Source organism: Rattus norvegicus, chromosome 8 (assembly GCF_021556685.1).
Source record: "Rattus norvegicus strain SHRSP/BbbUtx chromosome 8, alternate assembly SHRSP_T2T, whole genome shotgun sequence".
Taxonomy (NCBI): Eukaryota; Metazoa; Chordata; class Mammalia; order Rodentia; family Muridae; genus Rattus; species Rattus norvegicus.
In genome coordinates this window covers 12,966,321-12,982,046 of record NC_141541.1, presented here as the reverse complement: position 1 = coordinate 12,982,046, position 15,726 = coordinate 12,966,321, and the positions used below count along the sequence as shown (strand labels likewise).

The following is a 15,726-nucleotide window of genomic DNA, read 5'->3' as shown; positions in this document are numbered from 1 at the left end:
GAGGAAAATGTCTATAAAACAAAATGTGAATTACTTAATTACAGGCTTATGCTGCTACAAATTTAACTTTCAGAACTGTAAGCATACCTTTTTCTGTTTTTAAACTGCTAGCTAAAAGCTGAGGTAACCATCACATGTCATTCCAGCAGTTGACTGGCTGGGAAATGAGAGTTGTGACTTGGAGACTAGCATGGGCAATCTACCGAGAACCTTGTCTCAAAACTAATATAAATAAATAGATGGAGGATAGATAGATAGATAGATAGATAGATAGATAGATAGATAGATAGATAGATAGATAGATAGAAGATAGCAAATAACAGAAGCTACCAGAACAAAGCAGAAAAAATACCAACCAAGTGGAGTTATTTCAAGGTAAATAAAAGAGACAAGCCTACTGTCTGAACAACTGTTTTTAATGTTTAATTTGCTCTTATTTCTCCACTAAGATAAAAATCAGAGTGTTTTAAAGTTTTCATTTAGTATTTGTAAGAACTGAGCATTTTGTCTAGGTGAGCTGAGAAGGTGGAACACATTTATCACCCCCTAAAAAAAGAAGCTGAATTGATGGTGAAGCTCCTTAGGGTGTGCGAGTGAGGATGTATCCTAAGGAAGTTATCCGTATGGCATTTGATGACAGACATTTTGTTCTGGAAATAATTTTGTTACATTTTTATCCATTCTCAGAGCATTCTTGCCATGAATCAGTTTCTTATACATGATGCAACCAGACTGTGTCTCAACAAATTATCTCAGTAGAAACAATTTCAATAGTCTTAGAAGTTCCAATTATAAGATCAGCCAGAATAAAAACTTTCTAGCAGAGAAAGAAAAGAAAATGTTTAAAACAGAGGGGATCACAAGGTAATTCACTGAAAAAAGAAACACTCATGTATGAGTGCTTTAAAAACTCATCATCATACCTGTTCCACAAACACTGAAAGAGAAAAATCAGGACTGCTAGGCATTAATTTTCTTTTCATAATATGACACAATATATTTCAAAGCAAAGGCAAACACCTAAATTCTAGATAACTATTAGTAGATTTTGCCTTGTAAGGACAAACACATTTGTTTTAAAAGTAACTTGCTCCCATTCTAGCCAACATTAAAAGTTCTTGGATCCAGGGGTCCTTCTTTATCATAGTATATTAAGCATTCTTTTCTGTGCTCGGTTTATGCATATATTGTTGGAGGATGTTACTTCAAACTATATAAGCATTCAAGCCAACTTTTTTCTGTTTTGCAACATAAAACAGAAAAGAATATTGAAGTCTTCCTATGATTTTACCTGTGAAGAAAAAAGTTGAATCTGTGGATGTGCTAGGACATGCCTATAATCCCATAACTCAGTAAGCTGAGGAAGAAAAATCAGGATCACTGCAAGTTCGAAGTCATCCTGGGCTACATAATGAGTTCCAGGCTAGCCCATACATGATAATATCGCGTCTCAAAAAAACAAGCTAAAAGTGTGGGGGGTGTAAAAAGACATGAGTTATAATCAATACTAGGTTTTCACATGATCACAGAAAGACACCAATTTTTACATAGTAACGCAAAGACAGTGCTAAGTAAAGAAAGGTTTGTACCAGTCAATCAGGTATAGGGTCCTCACTGATCACCTCAAGCAATACATCAAAAGTGTCTCTCCCTGGCACTTATTGATCACCTAACTGCAGTTATTAACTAGGCTTTAATCATTCCGCTCCCAATGCAGTCAAGTGTTTTGAACATCCTTCATGTTTTATGGCTACATTAACACAGGTTCTGGCTGACCCTGCACCCTGATGATGGTGGTTATGGGAGGAATATATCTTTGTTACAAAAAGACACATGGCCTGGGGACCAGCATCTCTCTCCTAAGTGCCATCACATTCTGTGCCCCACAGTGTACTTACTAAAGGGAATATTCAACAAATCCTCATGAGATCACCTTTCAACAGCTCTCTCCTCATAACTGATTTCCCACTAGTTGCTACGTCTTTCAACACAGTGTTCCTGTCACAAAATACAAGTCTGTCTTTCAATAGCAAAGCAGTAAATTTTCCTGATTTTTCTATACTTTTAAAGCTGTGAGTTACTGGTATGTATTTAAATATCTCATAACTGTTCTGCTAAATCATTTTATGCAATATTCAATGTCAAAAGTCTTTTTTGCGTGATTGTAGAAGAATATAACTTTGTATATTCCTTAGAACAGGGTATGTTTGATTTCTGCACTGTTGTATAAACTGTGAGGCCAAAATTGGGCCCTTTGAATATGCAAAGTCCCCCTTAAACCACCTTGAACTAGGCAGGTTTGCAACATTTTAAACTGGCGCTTCGTCCCTCTTTCAGCAAGCATCCTCTGCAGATTTAATGATCAGGAACATCCTTCTGATGCATGCTGGGAGATATGGCTGCAGGGTACAGACCACAGCAGACAGTGTGTCAGATGAGGCAGAACTTCTTGTTAGGGGTGAGTATGCTAATAGCCAGACTACAGACATGATCACCATAAATTATCCTATGAAGGGCCTGCAATGCATGGACGGATGGGGCACTTCAGAACTGGGTGGCTCACTTTCACAATCTCTGTCATTTTTGCTTAACCTTTTCTTGCCTTTGAGATGATGATGCAGGAAACCTCCCTCTAGAAACAGACAAAAGCTATTTGGAAGCACTTGCAGTAATGAGTGGCTGCTAAGTAGGAAACCAAATTAATCCCAAACTTAAAAGCATAGCTGCTGAGACACTTGAGTGGTTGGGTGGCAGAGACAAGGTCACTCTGTGTGTGTGTGTGTGTGTGTGTGTGTGCGCGCGCGCGCGTGTGTGCGCGTGTGTGTGTGCGCATGCATGTGTATGTGTATTTGAAAGATACATGTATGTATATGTGTGTGTGTGTGTTTACATACACACAGATATAGCTTTCAAATGCAAAGCCAGCAGAAGCCTCAAACATTATGGTTTTTCCCCACCAACTTTGCCTATCCAAGAGAGTATACAATTGTTAAAGAACAGAGATTTCCCCGCACCTTGAAGCCTGAAAATGTCAACAAACAGACTGTGCAAAACTGACAACTAAGTGTTTTCTAATCAGGAACCACCACTGCCATCAAAAAGAATTCTGCAAGCCTGTGAAGCCTGTCTTATTTCAATTAAGGGAATGTGTGCAGCATGCATTGCCATTAGAGTGGTATTCCTCGAGACAAGAAATATGTGCTCTACCGTGTATTTTTCCTTCTCCTTCTTTTCTCTTCCTTTTTTCCCTACTCTTCATTCCACCCAAACTTTCATTCTTTCTTTTCGCATAGCTGTTATTAAGTGCAGTATATCCAGAGACAGTTTCCAAAATTCCTAACCTGTACAAAGCCACAAGCCATGTTACTAACCCAAGAAAGAATAATTGTCAGAACCCTACCTGGTACCTTCCTTCCCTCTTCCCCAAGCTTGCGGAGAACTTGTGTTAACAATTAACACTTTTATAGTCCATAACAAGAGATCATATTTTAAAATAACTGATTTTCACCATTTGAAGTGGTTTTTTCATTAAGATCCAATATTTATAAGAATTTCACACAGTAAATACAGAGGCGAATGGTGAGTGACCTCCTCTTAGTTCTTTCTGTCAGTGATGTTGGCAATGTATGGTGGAACCCACCATCGTTTTCAGGAACTTGCTCTGTCAGAACTGTGTATGTGAGGAGAAGCTTAGTCTCACCATGTGTGCTGCTTTGTACGTACAAGGCTGCTTCTTCTGTTCTCCAGTTTTTGTATCAGAAATGTATGCTATAACACCTTATAGTAAAATGAACATTTTTAAAGTGTTCCTTTTTAAGTACACCTCACTCCCTATAGCTCAAAGTTTCTTTGTGCCTCCTGAATCTACACGTTTCCTGGAATTGCACAGTGTACCTTGCAGTCAAATTGGTAGAAAACTGCTTTCCTCTCTTGCTGTTGTCTGCCTTACTGATGTGTATTTACTGTGTGCACTTAGCTAATAATTTAAAATGATCCTCCTGAAATTAGACTTTTCCAAATGAATTCAACAATTTAGATGATGAGAACAGAAACCAGGTTTTTTTCCTAGGACTCTAAGGGGCAAATTTAAGTGGCAAACTACATATCCTGCTTTGTAAGTAAAATTAAGCTCAACAGGGTTCAGAATATAATTCAAGGCCAATATTTTCATGTTCTGCTCTTTTAGCCTTTGGCTTTATGCCTAGGATATGATTAAATGCATTAATTTTGGAATTGCACCCAATAGCAATTTCAAACAGGTTGCTACTGTCTGAATATTTATGTATCCATGAGCTTAAGATTTCCCTTGAAGTGAGTTCAATCCAGTCACTAATTTCTGATTATGTACTCACATTAGATTTCTAAAACAAGGGAAATAATTTGCTTCTCCCTCCCAGCTAGTCTCAGATTTTTATACTAAACTGAGGACTGTGTTTCATCTATTATGATCATTTTTATGGTAAAAATTTGCCATTTTTTGTCATCTGGGAAAATTTGCATGCTGGCATGTTATTAGTTTTAGTGTTGACTTCTGAGAGTAACTTTACTCTACATGTCTCCTGTCCCAATCTCTCCATTTACTCCAAAGGAGAAGCAGTCTTCCCTTCCAGGCAGTAAGACCAGAGCTGAGGACTCTATAGCTCTGCGTGAGTTTTCTAAAGGCTGTTATAACTCAAGTAGCAAAGCTATTGTTTTATAAATTAACAAAATGTATATGGAACAGTAAAGACCACCCCTGGCCAGAAGACCATCCACTATGCAGCTCATGTTTCCAGTGTTGATCACACTTGAAGCCCACATAAACAGAAAGTACTTGTTATTAAAATTATGCTCTGGGTTGACTTAAGCCAACAGTCTCTACTCCCTCAGCTTATTGAATGCTCCTCTTTGTTGCCTTGAGGTATATAACTTTTCTTTGTGTATCCTAATGAATCCTGTGACAGGACACTAAGTTGGATCCAGGTGGGTGTTAGCTTCATCCCCCACACTACTCCTTGTTTAGAATCGGAATGCTCCAGAATCCAGTTCTCTGCCCCCTCTCACATTGTGTCTTAAGTGCTATCTTTTCCTCCAAAACTTATCTTTGCTTATAATTTTGGTTGTAACTCTTAATGCTATTTCCCATTTCCTTCCCATCATTATCGTTATCTACAACTTCAATATTCTATAAGTAATTATATGTGGCATCAAATCAATCATCTGTTCTTATTAATTTAGATTTCATTGAACCAGCATTATGGTGGCACCACGTGTGTGATCTGCGGGACAACAACACAGAAAGAACAGCAATTGTGAAATAAATTATTGTACTGGAGTAGAAATAGAATCAGAACCTGAATCTATGTCCAGACACGCAGACAGCATTTTCTTTATTCTTTTGTGATGTATGCTATAAAAGCAATAGACAAAGCAAGGTCATGCCAGGGTGTCTGAATACATGAAATATGGGTAGAAAGATGATATTTTCTAGGAAAAGAGTGATAGGCTTTTGGGACAGAACTTATGGAAGAAGACAAACATTTTGAAAGCACTGATTCTCTAAAGGCATATGAGAAGCAATCTATTGCAGCAAATACAACTCCAGAGAATTTCACAAATCAATGTTACATATATTTCTCACAGTGACTAGAACAGTAGGAAAGTGTGATGCTTAATTTGACAATTTGACTGGGAACCTAAGTCCATGTTCCTTTTATTCTATTCAGAGGTAGAGGAAACAATTAGGAAAATCACTTTTCCTTCAACTTCTGTATTTCTTTTCAGCATTTTCTTAATGAGAAACAGTAAGTCAAGACAGTCAAAGTGAAGCCGGACAGTGTGTGTCTGTAATCTCAGCCCTTTGAAAGTAGAGTGGGAGAATCAGGAGCCCAAGGTTAGTCTCAGCCACAGAGGAAGCTCAAGTCCAGTCTTAGCTACATAAAACCTGTTCGAAATAGTTTTAAAGAAATTATGAGAATAGTAAAAAATAATATTTATAATCAAAGCAGCAGCCACTTGCTGAGCCCTTCTAATACACAGCCATCCCTGAGGTCTCTGTGACATCTTACAAAGACAGCTAGCACGCATTTATTTAACTGAATCTGAGGAGGACGAACCCCTGGAGCTATAACTTGTTTGGATACATATACAGTTTTCAGGCATGTGCTCAAGCCCCACTGCATTACTTCTTCCTATGAGGATTAAACTCATATTCAATTCAATTCCCTCCACCTCTCTTATCAACTCAGTGTCATGTACTCTTTCCAGCTTTCAAGCTTCAGTAGTCTAATCTTTCCCTACTTACCAATTTTGTGCCCACCACTTTCCCCCACTAAATTATTGCCATCCAAACAGTGCCAACAGCACTCAACAGTCTATGAGCTATGCCAATGGGCACTTGGTTAGGACTTGCCATGCATGTGTTCCCTGGTCCACTCCTCCAGCCAGTGATAGCTAAGGTATGCTCAGCACTCAGAATGCAAATGGTAACTTTTGGTCTTGCAAGAGAAATAGGAGGGCCTAGGAAGAGCGGTTATAAGCATAGCAGTGGTCCAAATGCACAATTTGAGGGACCAAGTACAAGAGAAAAATACAAAAGGCAGTTAAGATTATTTAGAACTCCAGAATAATGACAGAAAGACAGCACCCTAGGCACAAGGCTTCTTCAGGCTCAAGGCTCTGGGCAGGGTATGGGTTACACACTTGTGAGGCCAACATGTAACTACTAAACTGTATATCACTCTCTTAAGCCAAGGGATAGGGTTAGGAGAGTATTTAAAAATTATTTTATGAAATTAGAAATACAGAACCTCCAAAGCAGCTTTTTACACCAGGACAATCAGCATTTTATTCCATGACCCACATAGTTTGAAAGAGTTTGAAGTGATCATTATTGATATTTCTATCTTATATCTTTAAATTCTTTTATTCTTTAAATTCTCTTATTGCTCTCTGTGGTGTGTTTGTGTGTGTGTGTGTGCGTGTGTGTGTGTGTGTGTGTGTGTGTGTGTGTGTGTGTGTGTGTTAATGCCCATGGTTAAGTCAGAGGGCAACATGAAGGTATCATTTCTCTCCTCTCATCATGTAGGACACAGGGCTTAAAACTCAGATCACGAGGCTTGTTGGCAAATACTGTTACCTGCAGAGCGGTCTCACTAGCTTAATAGTTCGACTGTAATTTAAGAAAACACATTTTTTTAATCATAAGATAGATGATAGTACTAAACTAGACAATTTGATTCCAGCCAACTTCCAAGAGAGAACATTTCAATTAGATTTAAAATGTTATTTATTTGTGTTTTTTAAGAAAGTTGAAGTAACCTAAAGATTCTTGAATGGAAAATACTTCAATAACCTTTGATTAAACACTGTCCACATTTACTCCGAGCCCTGATATTTAGTGTCAGCATTAGAGTATCAATAGTTAATGAAAAATTTCTACATTTTTCTCATGGAAAATTTCCTCACTGTTACTTCAGGTGGAAATAACCTAATATATGGTCGAATGATTTAGAATTAAATCAGATTTAATGTGTTCTACACTCCTCACAGAACCACTCTTGATATCCACATTGATTTTAATTTGGTATCAGTATCTTTGTTTCAGACTAGACTTTCTTTAGGAAGGAGTTTCCTCTTACCCTTTTTATAGAATTGTTTGCTGATCAGCAGAATCCTTAGACCACAAAAGCAACATTTGTTTTGTCAAGTATGTATTTGGTCTCTCTGCACCACTTTTGGTGTGGCTTATGGAGTCATAGTTGAGCAGAGCAGATATGAGTGTAGTAAGATGACATAAATGGACATACACCTCAGAAATTAACCCCGAACAAATGGAGTGCCATGTCAGTGCACAAAGATGTCCAACCGATTTATCTGAACCTCACACACATTGTTCACTCAACGAATATGGAGTGCCTGCTGCCAATGTCCATCGGCACACAGACCTCCTCAGGCTGCTTGATAGGAATGCGTTGCTGTTCTGAAACACAAATTGTGACTTCTCTGTCTCACTTGAAGAATACCCTAAGCATGGTGTTTCACATCATTTGATATTCTCAAGCAAAAATGTATGAGAATCCCATTCCATTCTGCTTTGTGGTCCCATCTTTCCTACACATACATCCTATACAAATATATCGTTAGCACATTCAAACATGTGAAGATGAACACTTAGTATAAGAAGTTATATTTTCAAGACTGATTTCATCCCTGATTGATGGTGTGTCTGCTATGCCAAGGCAATGATGGGGAGGACCTTTCTTGACCCATGACAAAGAACACAGCATTTGTGGTCAAGTCATTGATGTACAGAGAAGCAGCAGTGTCTGAAGGAGTAGATTCACACTCAGGTCGGTGAGTGATGCCAATGTTTTGTTCACAGAGCCACAGCACACTACAGCCACAATACCAGTAAGAACAAGCAATGATACTAGAAACTGGAAAACGTGAAGGGAGATATAAACCTAGACACTCACAGAGACTACATGGCACTGTGATCCTCTGACTGAAACATGGCAGAGGGGAAGCAAATGTGAAAGTGAAAGTTGCCAATGTCTGACAAAGGTAGAACAGACTTGGAGAGGGAGAGACTGGGTGACAGTATGAAGGACCAGACAGACAGGGAGCACTGGGCTATAGAGGGAGTTTAGTTAAATCTGTACGGGCATGGGAATCTGGGCTCGAGTCCCAGAACTTACATTACAAAGCACATTACATTAATAAAGCACATGTGTTATCCTTGTCTTCTGGATACCGCAGAGAAAGGTGGAGCCCCGGGGCTTAGTGGCTAGCCAGCATAGTTGAATCAGTAAGTTTCAGGTCAATGGATATGTCAAACAAATAAGGTGAAGAGAACATAAGAAATGACAGGGATGGTTGACATACAGACTCCACATGTATGTGCAGACATGTACAAACACAAACTCCTAAAACACACAGACTTGGAACTGCTAACCCCACCCACACTACCATGTGAAATAAGGAATGATCTGTACCCTGGGACATGGTAGTCTGGAAGGCTTTGATGTTCTCAGAAATGGCGAGCTTAGAGGACTAAAGGCGGACATACATATGGTATTATGGCAGGCAGAGAGCCACACAAGGAGAAGTGATTGGAAGTATATAGAAAGACTAGAGGTGTTAGTCACACAGACTTGGTCACATCCCCACAAATGTCTTACTAAAAGGGCTCAGCCAATTGTTTAATTTAAGCTCCAGTCCCTCTCTACTCATTAATTTAATAGTTATTTATCAAATGTTTATAAGATGGAGCCTAAAGAGATGGCTCAGTGGGCAAAGGGCTTTTTACACAAGCATGTGGACAGTATCTAGATGTCCAGCACCCACATTACAATTAGGTGTGCTGATGTACAATGATAACCCCAGAACTGAGTAGACTAGAGAAAGGTAGGTCCCAGACCTTGGCAGCCAACCATCCTAGCCAAATTGAGAAGCTCCAGGTTCAATGAGAGACCTTGTCCCAGAAACAATAAAGGTAAGAACAACTGCAGAAGACACCTAACCTACACCTCTTGTCTGTACATATATGCACACATATGTACAAGCACACATATGGTTAAGCACATACAAAATATTATAGCGCATATAGTATGTTATGTGCCATCCTGAGAACTACCTAACAAGGATCATGCTCTTTATGTTTTTGTGACATGTTAAATCCTGACACAGGCATATTCCCTGAGCTCAATTTATAACCATAATAAAACAGCCAGTTCACAGTTAGTAACTTCTTCCTGTATGTCAGTCATTGGATTAATGAGTCCAGGTGAATTATATGACTTTCCCCATTTACTTTTTTCTACCAAAAACTATGAAATACGAGTTTGCAGTCCAAAACACAGATAAGAAAACTAATGCACAAAGTGACTTAGAAACATGTTGGCTGCTACCCTAATTGGACCAGAGCAATCAGAAGATTATACAGAGTGTGGCCTGAAAACCACTATTCTGTCCTCTACGGTCAACAGACACACTGCTTCCACATCCTTCACAACAGTATCTACCAGCCCAGTCCCCACACAGTGTAGTTTTATAAATGTTGATATTTAGAAAAGTAGGAAAGGAAAATTAATGGAAACAAGGAAGAAGAAAAAGGTATGGAAAAAGAGATGGGAGAGAGACTAAAGAGACAAGCTTTACCCATGATGGATGAATTTCATCAGGGTGTTATGTTAATGAAAATTGGAAAGATGTGTAGTCATTTGCTAGGTCAAGAAAGAAGATAGAAATAGCCTGATATTCACTTACAAACACAGCATATTTCCAATTCCATCTGTCTTCCAGGATAAGATGGTACATTCTTGAATCTTCTAAAGAAGCTGCCCTTTAAGCGCCTGCCCAGGAGACATGATTGGTCCCCATCTTTTGTTTTAGGCCTTGGCATGAATAGCTACTAACCATACTGACAAATTTGGCCTTCTGGCCCCATATCTGGCCAACCAACTAAAATATCAGATTCTAGTGAGTGCTTTCTTAGCATCTCTTCCACAGCTTCTTAGCAGATGTGATGGATGTCATAAAGGAGTCCCTTCCAGATGATGTCTCCAGGAATGTTAAGCTCCACTAAATAGGTTTTCCTCTTCTCTCTAAACATGTTTACAATTACATCTCTAGTAAGACAAGAACCCTTATATGGTTCCGAAAGTATCTGCCATCCATTGCAATCCCTAAGTTCTTTCAACCATTGGCTATTTCTTTCTGGCCTTCTTCTGGTTCCTGGTACCAAAAGAAGAAAAGCAAACACCTTGACCAACACACCCTTAAGCAAAGCATCCAGAGGACCTTTTGTCACTCTAATCATCTGAATGAACTGTTTCCAAAGGCCATCTTCTTTCTTCTCGGTTCAGTTTCATATAACTGTAGAGGCATGGCTTGACCCAGCTGCCCCTTCCACTTAACATCTTCTGTTTTTCTCAGTAAGATTCCTGTGACTGTCATTGAGGTTGCTTGAGCAAGTTCTTTGTGTACTGAGTGGGAATGTTTGAAGCCCAGAGTGTACATGCTTGTAAGTGTACGAGAGCTCTACTGTCCAGTGTTGAGAACCAAATGTGCTCAGCAAATACACAAACCAGAAGGAGAAGCTCTGGATGCCAACCCAGGGGCAGGTCACAACTCCAAGAAAAGAAAGGAACGTTGGTAAGTTCACCACAGTCTCTATTCAAAAGTCTTGCTTAGTTTAGCTCATGTGCTCCAGGACTGGATTCTTAATTAGCTTGCTTTGGGGAAGCATTGTCTTGTGTCTGACAGAATCTTCACTGAACAGTACAAAAGCCGGGTAGACCTAACAGAGCAAGGAACTGAAGTGAGGGGAAGAAAACTTAACTGCTGATTGGATTCTGCCTTCCCAAACACCTGGCAGAGGTGATGACTCTGTCTCACAAAGTAATCTTTAATTCGGAATTACAAAGACAATTAGCTCTCTAATGAGTTAGAGCAAGGCAGAGGATATGGCAGTGAAGGAAAAAAATAAAACGCCAGATGATATCTGTAAATGCCCAAAAATGTCATACTTATCCTTGATAAGAGTAATTTCAACTATTTCTTTCATTCTTTTTTATTTTTAAATATGTATCCAAGTAGACATTATTCCTTAGTGTGGACTAGGAGACTCTAGCTTGCTAAATTACTTGAAGGTTGGCAGTCAGGAGCTCATAGTCTCTACCCTGTTATTGGCTAAGTAGAGAGAGTTTCAGCTTTATACTTAGGACTTGGCTCTGCTGTCTAAAAACGAAAAGTAATGGAGGAAATAAGCACCCACCTTCAAAAAATAGTTCATTCTAGTAAATTAATTAATTAATTAATTAATAAGAAACCTGTCCTTGAGTCAAGAGAAAAGCACAAAGATAAAGTACAGAAAACTTAGTCTGAGAGTGTGTTGGCAGAAAACTACTTTGGAGAAAAAGACTACTGTGTTTGTACACTTGACAAAGGAAGAAGTCATGGCTGCTTCAAACCTAGGCTTAGCTCAGAGCGTAGCTTGACGCATTTCTTGGATCTCAACAGCCTGATCTTGAATTTTCCCAATTGTTGAAAAATTCCCATGACAACAGCCCTTAGACCTGGCTGACACAGTATCACATTAGCAAATGACCAGAACAAAAAAATTGTCTCATCCTGACACAAGCTGGCCAGTCTTACTATAAGGAAATCGTTACCTCTTTGGAACTGAAGTCTGCACTTAAAAAAAGTGGGGATGAGTAATGAGAAATGAAAATGGAGGGTGACTGCCAGTGGGTGCCACTCAAGCCTGTTGACCTGAGTACCGTCCTCTAAATCCAAATCATGGAGGAAGAGAACAGACTCTAAGTCACCTTTTAACCCCTAATAGCCCCACATACACACACACATTTTAAAAAGGAATGGGGGATAATAAAAATAAGATGAAATTTCAGATGGTGGTACATTTCTCAGTGATTTCTCAACCTTACAGAAAGCAGAAATTCTTAAAGTCATCTTCAACTTTAAGGAGAACCATTGAGCTTTACAGTGTATAGGAGAACAATGAATGATCCTAGCCCATCACACACTGACTGAAATGAACAGGGATATCAACAGCTTTGTTCTGCAAGCTCAATCATGATGTGCCAGTGCAGACTGAAGGTGGTCAGAGCATTTTGACTCCCTTCTGTGCTCACTAAAGCACTTCAAGGTCAAATTACAAAAGCCTATCGAGGACTGGCAGGAGAGATGGCTCCAGACTGCAGAGTTTCAGCTGCTCTTTCACTTCATAGAGCTTATGATAGCCAGTAATTCCAACTCCCAGAGATGTGGAAACTGCATCTCACCTCTACAAGCACGCTCGCGCGCGCGCACACACACACACACACACACACACACACACACACACATACACACACCACACACACACATACATACACACACACATACACTCACACACACACACAAGTGCACATGACACTTGCGAGCATACATGCAATTAGCATACATACATATGTACAAACATACATACATAGAAGTAATTTATTTTTTTAAATGAAGATATAATCGAGTAAGGAAAAACTAAATGTACAAATTATATTTCAGGTAGAATTAGATAAGACCAGGCAACAACTTAAGAGTTGTAGTTGGAGCCTTCATTTCCACATATAGGATAAGATTGACTTAAACCATACTACTCAATGTTTGTTAACTATTAGTACTGATTCCATGGATGTTTAAGTGGACATACATGACTATGCCTCCAGCTTAGCGGGCAACAATGATGACACACTGCATAAACCCAGCGTATGGAAGCTGAAGCAGGAATATTTGGAAATAAGAGCCAGCCCAACTTCTTTTTGAAATCCTGTCCTGAGAAGCAAAACAAACAGAAAGGGAGAAACCCTTCGAAATACTGCCAAGAGCACTAAAATGGTTTTAGAGATATTGTGAAGTAGATAATCATATAAAATAGGCTTTGAAAATTGAAAATATCAAGTATGAACGATTTTTGATTCACCTAAAATTATGTCTTAAATTTTAAAACAGTTTAGGTCAAAAGTAGAAAACATTGGTGGAGAGGTGGAAATCACCTAAGTTACTTATCTCTACCCACGCGTCATCTGGCTTACCTGCCAGTGTTCTGATTTGGTTCCGTATTCATTATTCACAGGAGACTGTGGCAGGGAACAGGACTGGCTTAATTACATGTTTTGTTCAGGAGGTTATTGCTTCCTATAATTATTTCTTTTTTGCCAACTCAAGAAATAAGACTTATTTAAACAGTCTTCATTCAAAATATCTAATCACTCTTGCAAAAACATTTTATCACCTAATCTGTACAAATCAGTAAATCAAAGCTTGGATATTTGTCTTAAAACCTCAGCTCACAGAATGCTAAGGCAAGCTAATAAGTAGCATCCATCATATCTCCTTGAACAAAGCAGTCTACATTACAGGCTCTGTGCAATCCATCCATTACAGGGAACATCTGCTACAAATTAGCCAACTACAGTACTGCTCTAAGTGCTTCTGCACTACCCTACCATTGCCATCCCCACACAAGAGTTAGATGGTAGCATCAAAATGTTGCCAGGTTTGCCATCATGAATGACAGCAGTCATCTTTCAATTTGTGCTGCGCCCTGAAAAGAAATTGCACAGCATTTCATCCTACAGTTGTTTTTTGTTTTTTTTCTTTTTGTTTTTTTTTCAGAGCTGGGGACCGAACACAGGGCCTTGCGCTTGCTAGGCAAGCGCTCTACCGCTGAGCTAAATCCCCAACCCTCATCCTACAGTTGTATAACAAAATCTTCACATGCTATACCACTGGAGAGCCACAAAGATAGTGCCTTTCTACCCTAGCTCAGTCATTGCCTGAGGAGGAGAGCATGAGGTTAGCCTCCTTAAAGGGTTGATGAAATTAAAGATATGAAATTGATAGTTTTAAGTACATTTTTGTCAACTTTTGATCAATTCTGTGAAACATGTCCATAGTTTGGGGCATATATCTTTCTGAACATTTTGATTTCCAGAAAAAATCAGAAACATTGCAACAAACATATCTAAACATATTGAACACACACACACACACACACACACACACACACACACACACACACACTCACCATTATTTTGTTTTGGTTTTGAGACAGCATTTTAAGTATCGAACTAACCTCTAACTTGTTATGGGAGAGAGGATAAATTTGACCTCCCAATCATACAGCCTTATGTCCTAAATGCTAGGATTATAGCCATGAGCCATCATGCCTATCTTCCCATACAAAACACACTAAAGAAATCTCCCTATGTTTTAATCTCTAATATTGTCAAAAATTGCAGTAATAGTAAAGATACTGCATTATACACATGTTACCTTACTTTGTAATTTGAAATAAAAATTCCAAATTCTCCTTATGGAATGTTTGTATAAAATAAATCACAGAGGTATACATAAATTATTCATAAACGAACAGTGAGATTGGACAAAGTTAAGAGACCATATAGCTATATATTATTTTTTATCTGAATCCGTATTGCAGAATCATAATGAGCAGTGACAGCTCAGTAGCACTAGATTTATAGAAAGCTGTGTGGGAACATGGTTCCCTGCATATTTTAGCACCTCATATGGTATTTTCCTACAGGATTTTTTAACTCATCTGTTCTCAAAATTTATGTGATGCTGGCTTAATGAATGAATTTTCAGAGAGCATCTGGGTTGCTTGAAATTTTAAATAATCTAGTTCAATATTTTTAATTATTCTTGACAGTGTATACAATAGACCCTGAAATGTCTATTTTCCATTTCAGAAAGATCACCTTCACCTTCGATGGATGGACTTTTTACTTTTATGTTAGCATATGTAAAGTTGTGTATGAATTGAATTTATGTACCACTTCATTAAATATTTATACATACTCCATGGCCTGAAATGGTTGATTAATTTCACTTTCACTTGAAGTTTGTGATAGTTGACAGGAATTGCTTGTATATTCTAGAAAAGAAGCAAAACAGCTTCAGAACTGAATATTTTAAGGAATGCTATGGGGCATCGTGAAAGGAGATGAAACGCCTGTCCATAGATGACGTGACTCACTTTGGGTTACAGTTCACGGATATGGGTCAAACACATGGCTTTACCCGACCCAACTCATAGCATAGTCTCATCAAAGTTAAACTTAAGATGTATTGAGTTCCACTTGGAAACACTAGTGCTGGGGACAGTCATGTCACCTTTGTTTTCCCTTACAAGTAGAGAGCTTGCCGTTTCCTAAAATAATTGCA

At 38.7% G+C, this 15,726-nt stretch overlaps 1 protein-coding gene across 2 annotated transcripts in view; it reads left to right on the top strand.

Annotated features, from left to right (window-relative positions):
- Window positions 1–15,726, top strand: part of Cntn5 (contactin 5) — a 1,240,814-nt gene that overhangs the window by 1,137,283 nt on the left and 87,805 nt on the right. For both annotated transcript variants that reach the window (XM_087560151.1, NM_053746.2), the window contains 1 exon segment: window positions 2,338–2,458. In XM_087560151.1, the coding sequence (XP_087416277.1) occupies window positions 2,338–2,458 (121 nt within the window).